The sequence below is a fragment of the Phragmites australis genome, chromosome 7, assembly GCF_958298935.1.
Source record: "Phragmites australis chromosome 7, lpPhrAust1.1, whole genome shotgun sequence".
NCBI lineage: Eukaryota > Viridiplantae > Streptophyta > Magnoliopsida > Poales > Poaceae > Phragmites > Phragmites australis.
This window is the reverse complement of record NC_084927.1, coordinates 29,043,345-29,056,092: the sequence shown is the minus strand read 5'-3', so window position 1 is coordinate 29,056,092 and position 12,748 is coordinate 29,043,345. Positions and strand designations below refer to the sequence as shown.

General features: G+C 44.4%; 1 protein-coding gene across 1 annotated transcript; it reads left to right on the top strand.

The window, feature by feature from the left end:
- The first annotated feature begins 5,201 nt into the window (after window positions 1-5,201).
- Window positions 5,202-8,210, top strand: LOC133924605 (gibberellin 2-beta-dioxygenase 6-like). The gene is made up of 3 exons (XM_062370216.1): window positions 5,202-5,816; window positions 7,136-7,469; window positions 7,681-8,210. Exons 1-3 carry the CDS (start codon window positions 5,350-5,352, stop codon window positions 7,921-7,923), a joined length of 1,044 nt encoding a protein of 347 aa, XP_062226200.1. The 5' UTR covers window positions 5,202-5,349; the 3' UTR covers window positions 7,924-8,210.
- Window positions 8,211-12,748: the final 4,538 nt, after the last annotated feature.

Below are 12,748 nucleotides of genomic sequence, written 5' to 3'. Positions count from 1 at the left end.
CAAAAGATTATCATGTTATTTTTGTTTCTAGTTTTATACTAGTCTTTTTTTCTCGTTATTATGGTTGCTTCGAGTGGTTACTCAAAGGCCAATGCATCTAATCATCTATCTAGTTGATTTTTTAGTTGTTAACGGATATTCAGTTAACTAAACGTGAGGATGGTTACAACACTTTCTAATCAGTATTTGCATCTACTTGTGCCAACTCTATTTCATTGATAAGGAAATAGCAAGCAGTAGCATAATATATATGCAAACTATCAGACATCCCCAAGTCACGGAACAAGTTTCAAATATCTCAAGTCAAGTCAATTAGAAGGGCTACCCTCGCTCTCGTTGTCATGCATGCTAAGTGCTAAAGACTCGACGAAGGCAAGGATATGAGATTTGATACTCTGAATAATGTATGCGGCTTCCTCTGTTGAACACTTGAACCCCTTCATCACTACTGATGTGTCAAGGTCGAGGTTGTAGCTCTTGAGAAGACCAAGCTGGAGGCTGACTAATTCATGCGGTCGAGGGTCTATTCCCTCAGCTCTTGAAGCGCTAAACTTGCTGCGTCTCGAGCCATTTTTGCTTTCTTCAAAGCCTTGATTGCAACATCTCGACCAGTTTCTACTTTCTTCAAAGCCTCAACCATGGTTTCGCGATCAGCTTTCGCTTTCATTGATGCTTATTTGAGTTTTGCAAGGTATTTGTCCTTACCATTAATGGTTTTCATAGCATCATCAAGAAGGGTTACCTTATTTTGTAAGGAAGATTCAAGATCTGATAAAGAAAGCGATGATAATTGTTACTAGTTGCTCGTTGTTCGAATTACATACTAGTGATCTGCGGGTAAAACCGACCTTCAATCTTCTTTTGTTAAGCGGTTAGTTCATCATCCTTCTCCTTGAGAGTTTTCTTGCAGCTCGTGGAGTTGATCGTCAAAACCTGGGTCTTGGCAACTTCTGCTTGGGGGCAAATAGCCTTGAGGTAAGATTTTATTGCCGCCCATGGATCAACGACTGATGGTCTTGTAGGAGCCTCGGTTGCTTTGAGTTCCAGGACAGGCTGGCTATCTGGATCGCTTGTTTCCTTCTCCTTCATTTTCTCTAGGCCTAGCAACTTGCCATCAACTGGCCAAGAAACAAGAAGGAAGATCATAAACCAAGACAACTAAGATGCGGGTGAAAACACTCGACTTCTGCCTTTTGATGGTAACTTTCTTTTTCATCATACCAGCAGCTGGTATTGGTTGTATTGGAGAGGTCATCTGGGGGACAGATGAATTCAAATCTATCATTGCCTCCAAGAAACCAGCCCATAATGATTCATCATCATTCTGGATTCATCAAGCCAATGTTTAGAAGCATGACCAATGTGAGGAGGGCAACTCAATAAAGGTTATCTTTCTTACCGAGTCATCAGACGTGTTGGTCACTCGAGGAAGCAATCGAGGAGTGGTTTCAGCTCTCTCCTATAGAAAGGCCACCCATACAGACCAAGTGTTAGTATGTAAGTGCTCGATAGACAGAGTAGTGACCAAATAATCAGTTGACAACTCAATGTTAGTACCAATTTTTTCTTTTCCACGAGGGCTTGAGGGGCACCAGATCATATAGCAGAGACGATCTCATAGATCAAAGAGATCCTTCGGCTCTTCGATCAGCTAGCGTTTTTCCCTTATCATCAGTTCTAGAAGAAGAAGTGTTGTCAAGGTCAAGGACTTCAGTCGTGAGGATGTGCTCTTGATGAAAGATTGAGGCCTGGAATCAGAAAGTCGAATCAAGTTGAATAAGTAGTAATCAACACTGCTCTCTTACTTGAGAAATCTCCACCTCTGGTCGAGGATTCGTGAGGGAGTAAGGATACACATAGCATTCTTGTGCTTCTTTAGAGAAGAATTTTCTCAATTGAGCAACAATATTTGGAGGAGACAGAGTTACAAAAAAAGAAAAGTCACTCGGAAGAGCTTGATCACGATAACATAAGCAGCAAATTGCTATATAAATCCTACCTCCGACCGCGTCCATAGATCTACTGCTATCTCCAGCATATACCCAAGCAAAGTGATCTTGTTTTTTCAATGGGCTTAGCCTTTGACTAATGAAGTCTTTGGCTACGTGCCACCCGGTTAAGACACTTTGCCTAAGTTCACCCATCATCGTGACATAGTAGGTGGTGTGGTTGGATTTGTCATGCTTCTTCGTCCAGGATGGATTTTGTAGAGGAAAGAGACCTCTATGAATTAAGGGGGAGTGGACTGGGTCGGGGTTGGAGATATAAAATCAGTGTTTTTTTTCAATCCTTTTGCCAAGAGGAGATTACAGCAACTAGGAAATAGGAGTTTTTCATTCCAGATCGCAGCTGGAATCCACAACCTCCAACACACTTGTTCTCCTTGTTCCTCTTTAGATGATAAAAATGCTAGAACAGATTCAAACTCGGCTCGATGTCGAGAAAGACTTTGCAAAGATGAACAAATACACTAAGCATAGTGATGGAGTTTGGATTTAAGTGGTGGAGCTCGATTTGGTACCAATCAAGTACATTAAGAAGAAACTTAGAAGGGAGAACGTTGAATCCACATAGGAAGAAAGATTAAAAAACCACAATCTCGTAGTTGAATCGGGAAGATGAGAATTCCTCACCAGATGTAGGTCTCTAGTCGATCGGATCCTGACGAGGCACTATTCCTTCAACTTCAAGCTCCTTTATCCTTAATTATTGCATCAACAAAATTGCCCAGACTTCAGTCAGGTGCTTCATCTTGTCTATCTTCTCGAGGGAGGTGCTAGCGGTCCTCACGTCAGGCTGCTTCTCCGGTGAGGAGAGAGCAGAGGTCTTCGCAGGGGAGCCGGAATCCATGAGTTCAAGTCTTCCAATGGCGACGCATGTTTGGGCAGAGAAAGATGGGACCTTGTGTGAGAAGGTCGAGGGCAGGAGTAAGGAAGAATTGCTACAGTCTAGGTTTCCATAGATAAATAGCTAGAAATTTATCGCCTTTTTGGTAACCACCCCGTCTCTGTGGCACTTTGATCGGCGTGAAAGGCGGGATGATGGCGTCGCACGAATCTCTGCACACCTATCGACGCGTATTAAATGCTCATATACCCAATGTTTCAAATTTCAAAAATCTTTTTAACTCTACTCAGAGATGGATGTTGAGAAGTTGAATTGCACAAGCCTTTCTTGAGTCTCAAGTACGGATAACAGCAAGGCGCTTGACCTAAAAGTGTTTCCAATCGACACTCATAATAGAGCATATTCTTACTCGATTCTTTTGACTGTGAGTTTGATCTACCTTACTCGACTAAGCTCAGACTTGGCGGTACTCGAGTAGTCATGCGGTACTCGATTTGAGACTTGTACTGGAAAAAAACACTAACCAGCATGACTTACCAAATACGGTGAAACATGAAACCGAGTTAATTGCTGTCAGCTAGTCACATAGAGATACATCGGTGTTATACTTAAGAGTAGTGCTATTTACCTACTACATAACACCACATATGTAGCATCCCATCAGTACTGGTTCAATAGTAATCGACACTGAAAACGTATCAGTGCTGATTCTTAAACTCCCATACGCGAACAACATCTGAGAAGATAAGAACTGGCACTGATAGTCACTATCAGTGTCGGTTCTTGGCTGGAACCAGTACTGATGTATCACTGCCGGTTCCAACCACGAACCGGCACTAATAGTGACTGTATCAGCGCAAGTTCTAACCACAAACCGGCACTGATAATCAGTATTAGTGCCGGTTCTAGCCACAAACCGCCACTACCGATTGCTACTGTCACAGCTCATCTTAAAAAATTCATAACTTGTTCACACGAAGTCGGATGGTGAAAAATTTATATGAAAATTATAGCTCTCGATGAGATATACAACTTTATAATTGAAAACTTTTTAATTTGAGGTCATTTAAATGCTCAAATAATTATAATAAAGTTGTAGATGATTGATGATAGCTCACATTAAAAAATTAATAACTTTTTCACACGAAGTTGGATGAGAAAAACTTTATATGAAAATTATAACTCTTGACGAGATCTACAACTTTGTAGTTGATCACTTTTTTATCTGAGATCATTTAGATATCCAAATAGCTATTCAAACGTTCGGTCAAAAGATGTCAAAAAGATTTATTTTGCTACTATACTCATGAACGGACGATAGCTGAGATGTTTAGAGCGGTCATACGTGCGCACAGGCTATGAGGTCCTGAGTTTGAGTCTTGGTTGCCGCATGCGAGCGAATATCACGTGCTTTGCGAATATTAGGCGCGGTCGGGTGGACAGCCTCTGGTCGCGATAAAAAAATTGAAACTTTTTCGACCCAAAAAATGTTGAATCGAGATCGACTATCAGTGCTGGTTGGTAGCCTTAACCGACACTGATAGTGATTTTCAGTACCGGTTCTATAACCAGCACTGATAGTCACTGATTATCAGTGTCGAGTAATCAGTATCGGTTCAAAACCCGCCATTGATGACGAATTTGAACCGGCACTGATGAGATGTTTTGGTGTAGTGTTAGGACATCTCCAATCGAATGCTTTTATAGTTTCCGTTCCCTTCATAAAGTGATTCTAATTTTTTCAGCGCTTTAACAGTTTCTCTTAGTTGTTCGTGAAGGGTTCCCACTTTCATTCTCTTTACTTATGATTTTATCTTATTTTCCTTCGTTAATCTCTTAAAAAAATTATTAGAGATAGGATAAAAATAGAAGGAATAAGAACAAGAAAGGAATTAAATATAGAATACAATGAAAGAAATATGATTAAAGATAATCTTATCGGTTGAATCTGTCGAATTCATCATCTACTTAATTAGATGTGCTCAACTACTGACATTATTTCAGCTTTCTTCGTCACCGCGTACCTTTCACTTCTTTAAACCCCTCTTGCACTTTTTGGTTTCAATGAATTCTCCGCTCGCCCGGCCGGTCAAAGACACAGCCCCTAATAAATTATTGCGTCGCTAACACAGCCCAGCGCCGGCCCCTAAGTACGTGTCGATCGCTGGTCGTGTGATGCGTCAGGAGTCGCTGCTCACCGTCGCAGACGGCTAGCTTCACCGTGAAGGCGCGCGCGCGGGGCCGCCCCATGCAAAGTGGTCGAGACATGTACAGCGCGCCTCCTTTCACCCGCCGGGCAACCGCCAGCAGCTGCCCCGCGTTGCTTCCGCTGCTCTATAAATAGGCCTGAGCTCGCGCCCGAGAACATCCGTGGACGCGCGTTTGGCTGAGCCAGTGCTAGGATAGCGTGCACTACGTGTGCGCGATTCGACTACTCCACTAGAGAGTGTAGCACAGACACAAAACCTTACGTGCGTCACGTAGCTGCCTCTCCGACCGACCATGCCGGCCTTCGCGGAGAGCGCCGCCGACCCGCCTCTGGCCGACAGCTACCTCGCGCTGCTGCGCCGCGGCGAGCGCGAAGGCATTGCACCGTCGACCGAGGGCTCGGCCGTGCTGGAGCGCGAGCTTCCCATGATAGACCTGAAGTGCCTGACGAGCGGCGGCGCGAGGGAGCGCACGGCGTGCGCGGACGCTATGGCGAGGGCGGCCTCGGAGTGGGGCTTCTTCCAGGTGTCCAACCACGGCGTGAGCCGGGCGCTCCTGGAGGAGATGAGGCGGGAGCAGGCGCGGCTCTTCCGGCTGCCGTTCGAGACCAAGGCGAACGCCGGGCTGCTCAACGGTTCGTACCGGTGGGGCACCCCGACGGCCACGTCGCTCCGGCACCTCTCGTGGTCGGAGGCGTTCCACATCCCGCTCGCCAGCATCTCCAGGAAGGACTGCAACTACGGAGAGCTCGTCTCCTTGAGGTACGATGTATGCATGCCCTGTCTTTGCATGGCATAGCTCTATTGGCGCTCATACTTCTACTTGTTACTTAGCGTTTAAGGTTAGCCCTTAGATGAAACAGATCGGCGATGAGCGATGGTTTGAGCACGGAACATGCTCTAGATAGCAATCAGCTATACTTACTATGTATGACATTCTACCACATATATGTGTGTTTCGGTGCTCCACTGCACCCGAGGACCATATCTTTTAGGCGCACAAGATGTTCTTCAAATAAGAAAAAGTAAATTTTGCAAAACTATAAATATTTTAATAAAATTGTCATAAAACTACATATTTAAATAATAGTTTCATAAAATTACAAATTTAGTATCAATTTTATCATAAAAATATAGATATTTAATTATCAAAATTATCGTAAAACTAAATATTTAAACAATAATTTTATATCACTATAAATTTAACATCAATTTTATCGTAAAACTATAGATTTTAGATTGATTGTTTCGTGTCCCATTATCATGACGACGACTAGACCCCACTTATAATGTCACAGTAATTGTCAGCTATGAAACAAGAACTGGTTGGTAGTGTTGTGCCTTGCACACACGTCTCGGACTCGGACAATGAGGTCGTGCTCAATTTGGTTCATGGTACCGGACAAGACTAATGAGTGGTAGTGTTGTGCCTTGCGCACACGTCTCGGACTCGGACAATGAGGTTGTGCTCAATATGATCGATCATTCCCGGGATATTTCTCTTGTGTCCACGTACGCTGCTGCAGGGCGCACGGCAAACTTGGCTGTCGACCTTTTATATTCCGGTGATACGAGTCAATGAGTGATGATATTATGTGTGCGGTGGTGTCCGCGCCCACGAACACATGGGAGCTTTTAGTACACTAATCCGATTTAACGCCTTCGTGTCCATCGACCAGCCTACCAACACCATCTCCCCTGGGCCATGATAAATCTCTGGATTATTTAACCCCTCACGTGCTGGCGTACCTGTATCCCTCAATGTACAGTACAACGAGGAAAATATCGCGAAATTACCCATTTGCTAGTGGAGTGTGATATCAAACCTAATCTTCGGACAGAGATACAGATAGAACAAACGACATTCACTGTTTGTACATATTTACTATTTTGCATGGAAGATTTTCTCAAGTATCTAATGGTCCGTACATGACTTTGCGTCTAACGGGTAGTACTAGTGTTAATTTTACTGTGGTAATTAGTCAGGGAATTAATTTTATTTACCGCTAGCTAGCTGGTGATTACATTGAATGAACAAGTAGCATTGGTATTGACAGAGCAGTATGTCCGCGCGCATGCAGGGGCGTGATGCAAGAGGTGGCGGACGCAATGTCGCGGGTGGCGAGGACGGTGGCGGTGGCGCTGGCGGGGCGCCTGGGGCACGAGGCATCGGCGGCCGGGGGAGCGTTCCCGGCGGGGTGCGACGAGAGGACGTGCTTCCTGCGGCTCAACAGGTACCCCGCGTGCCCGTTCGCGTCGGGCACGTTCGGGCTGGTTCCCCACACGGACAGCGACTTCCTCACGGTGCTGTGCCAGGACCAGGTCGGGGGGCTGCAGCTCATGAAGGACGCTCGCTGGGTCGCCGTGAAGCCCCACCCGGACGCGCTCATCGTCAACATCGGCGATCTGTTTCAGGTAACAGTACGCCGATACCTTCGAGCACCACCGTTGCTGCTAAGCATCTTTACGTGCTCAAGTTTTGACCAATCAGAGTTGTACTGGCAACAGAGACACTTACCAGATAACTAATGTGTGGATTAGATGGTTTCGCGAGGCTTTTCTTCGATCTCCTTGTTGATTTGCTTGGTTCCGTGTGTGTGCGTGTGTGTGTGTGTTATATATACAGGCGTGGAGCAACAACAGGTACAAGAGCGTGGAGCACAAGGTGGTGCCCAACGCCAAGGCGGAGCGGTTCTCCGCCGCCTACTTCCTGTGCCCGTCGTACGACTCGCCCGTCGGCACCTGCGCCGAGCCGTCGCCATACAGAGCCTTCACCTTCGGGGAGTACAGGAGGAAGGTCCAGGAGGATGTGAAGAGGACCGGGAAAAAGATTGGGCTCCCCAACTTTCTCAAACATTCTGCCCAATGACGGCCCGCAAGGAGAGCATCTTCTGCTTTTGTTACGGTCGATGTGAACTCGACCTAAACTGTACAAGAATATTATCTGGGCTTCGAGTAGGTTCCTTCTTTTTCCTTTTTTGGCTTAGTTGATAGGTCCCTATACAAGAGAGTAAATGAAGAGGACGTGCGTTCTTATCAATCAAGTTATCATCGAGTAATTGGCGCCTGAAGGGCATATTTCGTGTACCGCAGTTCCCCTGTTCTGCGTTCTGTTTGTTTATCTACTCGTTTCGCATTTTTATCAATAAACCTACAGCGCAAACGTTTAAAGCAGATGATGACCCGCCTAGGGCCTACCTGTAGTGCACAGTCAAACTGTGGGACTCCGACTCACTTGTGAGTGAAACAAATTCGTTAAAGAATACGACGCAGCTCAGTATTCGAACTCTCAAATACGTGGGAGTAAACCAACGAGCTAGAGAATTGTCCTAGTCTACTTTCTAGAGGTATTCTAACCTTTATCTGCTGGAAAAAAATTCAATACCTTTTCGATCGAGAGGGACTTCGATCACAATTAGATCACGTTACAACTGGAATATATAATTCCTTTCTGAAATGTGTATATTTTTTATAAGTAAAATATATATAGGCTACTTTTTAGATGTATATACTCGCTTCTAAACACCTATTCGATGGAGTCCGACAAATTTTCATATATATACACGAATTAGATCTATGGTACTATGATTTTACCTGTGTTGAAAATTACCATAACAGCTAAAATATAGCTAGTGCCATTATATATTTGGTTTGGTTAGAAACATGCCATTTTATACCTTAGACGGCTTTGGACCTATATCATCAACTTGGAGAATTCTTCTACCGTGATTTTTTATTTGCTTCAAAAGTTTCTTTTCTCAAGTTACTATCTTTTGTGGCGATGACCCATGAGATGAGTTTTAATAGAACCTATGATTCATATACATCTATGATAGCTATATATTTTTCTTAATATTTTTTTAGCTTGATTCTCTCCGGTTTTACTTTTACTATTGTTTTTAATACATTAAGTGGAAAAAACCATTTTTAAAAAATCAGTAAGACGTCTATTTATTTTTCTAATGGTTATTGTCATTCCTACCAAACTGACCATGTAGCATTGGAAGCAATTTGTCACCCACCAGACACGGACGTGTACGGGTACCAGCAGAAGTCGTACACGGGTTCACCCTCGTTCACCTGGAGGTATGCGCCATAAGAATCGGCAGGTAAAATTCAGAAAGCAAGCTATGCATAGGACGTAAATAAACAAAAGTACAATTGAACCAATCAGAGATAATTAAGGATAAGAAAAGGATTCAATTCAAGAATCATAAAGAAACATGCTCTCAATTGCAACAAGGAATAACTAAAAATCAGAGACGCACCTTCACCTATGACGATGACATCGGCAATGTGCTCCGCCGCACCATATGTGCCCTCCGGCCTGCCCAACAAAAAAGGGAATGTCGTAACTTCGGCATCACGCTTCTTCGTCTCCAAGCACTCTGCCATGGTGGATGAGGGGAGCAGAACAGAGGTTTTGCGGTTGAGATGAGGTGGTGTGCATGGTCACCGAATGTGGATCTAAGTTGAGGTGGCCCAGGGGACAGGGGTGAGTGAATCTAAGGCGGAGACGGAGCATGCGGCGAGATCCAGGCCTGAGCACAGGGGGCCCGGTGGTGGACAAGCGCTTGCCGCGGCTCGTTGTCTGAGTCTGCGGGCGACACTGTGGTGGACGAGCGCTTGCCGCGGCGTGTGGAGGGAGCACGGAGGAGAGCGGATGCTGGGGAGAAGCGTTGGGTGTGGGTGTTGGCGCGACGGTCGCCTGAGAAAAGGTGCAGGTGGCAGTGCGGTGGCGGGTTTGGGGCAAGACCCCAATGTCAACGGGTTCTATTGGATGCTCGAGCTGTGCAACAAAACTGCTCGGGCGGTTTTATCGGTTTCTTCCAATTTTCAGTGATAAATCGACGCAATTTTTTATTAGAAGGGTGGGAGAGGGAACGAGGGGGGCAGGTCGTGGAGGTAGGAAACAGAAAGTGTGATTCTACATATTTTACTTGATCTGGTGTATGTTGTAACCGCTACAAAGAAAAGTATGTAGATAAAATATAAGGAAGGTACTTGTATCGAATATGAAAGCTATCCCCTATTCGGGAAAAGTCTCCTATATATATGGGAGATCAACAATTTAGAAAGGCTAAGCCCAGAAGAGTTCGATTAGGGTACGATTGAGTTACCTCGACTATAAAAGAAGAGGAGAGGTACGTCCAAGACAAGCTTTTCTACAAGCATAAGTCTCATAGCAACGTGTGCCTCCAGATCTATGAAGCTATGAGACCACAGATCAAGCCTAGTCAGGTAGCACCATCAACACCCATCGAAGATCCACGACAGAAGTAACCCTCATCCGACTAGAGCTTTAATAGTAGAAAAACAGAGAAATCCGTCTAATTTCTTAGGACTTGATCCATAGAGACCACTCTTGTAAACTCTGATCCTGAGATTAATCAAAGGCAGGACATAATGCTATTATCCACTTGAAGGCCCGGACTTGTATAAATATTGTGTCCCTCTTTGCGATATTTTTCTATGACTACACATATATCTCTATATTTACATTGCAAATATATTGACAATCGTGTACAATTCTTCGGCAATGTGCATTGCGCCTAGGTAGTGCTCTCGCTAATGGCAGGGACGTGGCCTTTGATATCGCAGGTGTGCATCACACCCAGGGTTCAAAAATGCATCGAAAACCTCTCAAATATCGCGAATATCAGTCGATTCAGTGGGGTACGGATTTAAAATGCGACAGATTTTCATATTTGAACTAAGAAAAATCAAATCAGATTTGAAAACATAAAGAATAAAATAAAAATTCCATAAAAAACTAGAGACAATTCTAAGAGTATATGTGAAAAAAATTCAAAAAAAAAATTTGTTTGCATTAAGAAATATGTGCTTAAATATTGATAGTTCGAAAAAAGATTAAAAAAAATCAAAACAGGCCGAATGTACAGTGTAAATAAACTGTTTCGACCCATTCTATTGTGTAAACCCTAATCACACCTAAGCAGTTCCCTGGCTAACCAACTATGGGAGCAAGACCTCAGCGGCGTGGGTGTACCTTGCACTTGTTGGCGACGGTATAGCAAAATTTCTTAGCGGCACAGGTGTGAGTGTGAACTCATCAACCGTGTTTTGCGGCGGGCAACACATGTCTTGACGGCCTCGACTACGAGCCAGGGTGGTGATGCACTGTCGTGGTGGCATGTGTTCGATTGTTGAGTAAGCAAGTTCAATTGGCTGCATTGTTGTGCTTAGTTTTATTGTCCAGACGTAATTTGGTTAATCTCGGATGGTGTTGTAAATAAAAAATTTCCAATAAAATTAAATGCAGCTATCGTACATTTAGTTAAAAAAATATTTTGAAGGATATTTGATAACTTTGTTCGAATAAAATGCACTTGAAGGATCGGCCCATTCATTCTTATACAAACTAAAGATCGAGTATGGATACTGTTGTGACGCTTTATGTATGGACAGTCTCAAGTCTTGACCACAGTGTACCCTCGGCTACGAGCAAAGGTGGTGGTGTGTCGCGGCAACGTCATGACGACATGTGTCGTTGGGTAAGCATATCCAATTGGCCGCATTTTCATCCTTAGTTTTATCGTGCAGTCCTCATCTGCGATGATTTAATTGGTTCGTCTTGGACGGTGTTGCAACTCAAATTTTTTCACTGAAATTAAATGTAGCTATCCTACATTAAGAATAATTTTCAAGGATATCTGATAACTTTGTTCGAAATAGACTTGCAAAATCGGTCCGACCAGGACGCGCGGAAAGGGAAATGCCGCACCCTTGCTATCACCCGTCGCGCGCGCCGACGATTCAAGCCGACTCCCTCTCCCTTGTCCGGAGCTAGCTGCCACCTGAGAGACGACGGGGTTCACGTAACGTGGCAGATTCCATCGGCCACCTGCCCCGCCCGCGGCCGCCGATCGAGCTCGACGCGCACATTGGGCTTGACGTGCGTGCGTGATGGTGGGGGCGACGCTGGTGCCGACAATGTACGGCAGGCGCACCCACCTCTGGAATCTGAGGTGCACGCGTGGCCAACAAAAATGTATCCCCGAAACGCAAGGCAGCCCAGCCTCGGTAACTGTGATACGCTAATGATTCCGCGATGCGGATCGGGGGCGGGCACAAGTGATATAAAAAATTTAAAAAAATTAAGTATATATCATATTTATTTGAGAAATAATCACCGAGATGTATTAATTATTGATAAAAGCGGTGCATGTGTTTATATGTTATAATTAAAGATAGCAGCATGCATAATCGATTATTGATCTATCGTATGCAACAACTGTGATACGTCTTACGATAGAAGTGAACGTCTGAAGACTCGTTAGGGTGATGAACGTGATCAAGCAGTTGGTTGAGGATATACATGATGAGTCAATGAAGCACATACAGGACGCTACCATGGGGATACAAGTACAAGCATAGTAGGAAGAGGAAGGGCCAGCAAGGCAAAGTGCTACCACAACGGCGTAAGTATGATAGTGTAGTTTTTTTTACTACATACATTTTTTGTTAAAATATTGTGTCCGCTACTGATACGAATGCTGGTTTCGAACGAGAGCAGAGCGCGTCAGTGTGAACGATGAACGAAAAACTAGGATCGGGTCTCTCGCAGGATCTGGTTCCTGCGTTTTATTTTGTGAGAATTGATCGATATGCTTGTCTTGTTGGTTTCGTTGCGAGGGAGGTTGTAGAGTCCAAAAACGACTGATGTAATAGGC